Raw genomic sequence first — 1,034 nt, forward strand, 5'->3', positions numbered from 1 at the left:
CTTCAACTCCGCGACTAGCGAACTCACATCATTCTTAACTTTTTGGTTTACCACTTTTTTCAAGTTTTCTGCGGAATCTTCGAGCAGCTTTATAACCGCGTCGTAGTTCTCGCGTTCCTTTTTGGACATCGCCTCAACACGTGCAGTCTCAAGCTGAATACGCTCACGCGTAGTTTTTACACTGTCACGCAATTTATAATTAAGATCATTAATATGCTTAGTTAACTTAGTAAGTTTGGTGTCAAATGACTTTGCGCTGCTTATGCACGCATCTCTCAACTTATCAACGGGCGAGACAATCTTGCCGATTTCTTCTGGAGTCATGATTTTCAAGTCCGTTTTATCTGGAATGCTAGTAATTGACTTGGTATACTCGTCTCTCACCTTACCTAATAGTTCATTAATCGGTTCACTTACCTTGTCATTTGAGTCTACAACTTTCTCATTGTACTGCTTCACCCTGCTGATGACACGGTCTACGACGCTCTTGAAGCCTTCAACACCTGAACATAATTTGGCATATATTTCACGAATTAAACGGTCTAAAAACATTCGCTTACCTGATTCATAAGGCTGTTTCTCGCTGACATCCTTAAGCACCTGATACAAAAATCCCATCACCCCGTCACACAGCCTATCTAGGTCAGAGTACACAATACCACTGCCATCGTAGCCTTTGGAAGCAGAGTCGAAGCCGAGGAAAGTCTGAAGGCCGTCACAAAGATTCTCTAAGAGCTTTTTTGGCTCATTTGGCATAGTTTTAAGTTTCTCATAAAATTCACAAAGCTTCTCCACTTTCCTCAAAGCCTCCAACTTGGAGTGCAATTCGGCTGAGTCAGCAGAGGGAGAGGGGGAAGAAGAAGGATCTTTTAATTGATTTTGAAGTTGCAATTCACGTTCTTTAAGAAGCTTAATTTGATCAGCAACTTTCTGCTTAAGCTCACTAATTTCATCGGTGCCAACAGCCTGGCCAGCAGACTTGACAGACTCAGAAAGGGTAGTAACATGAGAAGAGTAATCATTTTTAAGCTCTT

The 1,034-nt window shown here is 41.8% G+C and overlaps 1 protein-coding gene across 1 annotated transcript; it reads right to left on the reverse strand.

The window, feature by feature from the left end:
• Positions 1-756, reverse strand: BBBOND_0000410 (hypothetical protein, conserved; the record flags this gene model as incomplete). Its single annotated transcript, XM_012914887.1, has 1 exon — positions 1-756. A coding segment is annotated over one exon (756 nt), but the record flags the coding sequence as incomplete, so codon positions are not given.
• Between the last annotated feature and the right edge of the window lie 278 nt (positions 757-1,034).

The sequence above is a fragment of the Babesia bigemina genome, scaffold Bbigscaff_56779, assembly GCF_000981445.1.
Source record: "Babesia bigemina genome assembly Bbig001, scaffold Bbigscaff_56779".
NCBI lineage: Eukaryota > Apicomplexa > Aconoidasida > Piroplasmida > Babesiidae > Babesia > Babesia bigemina.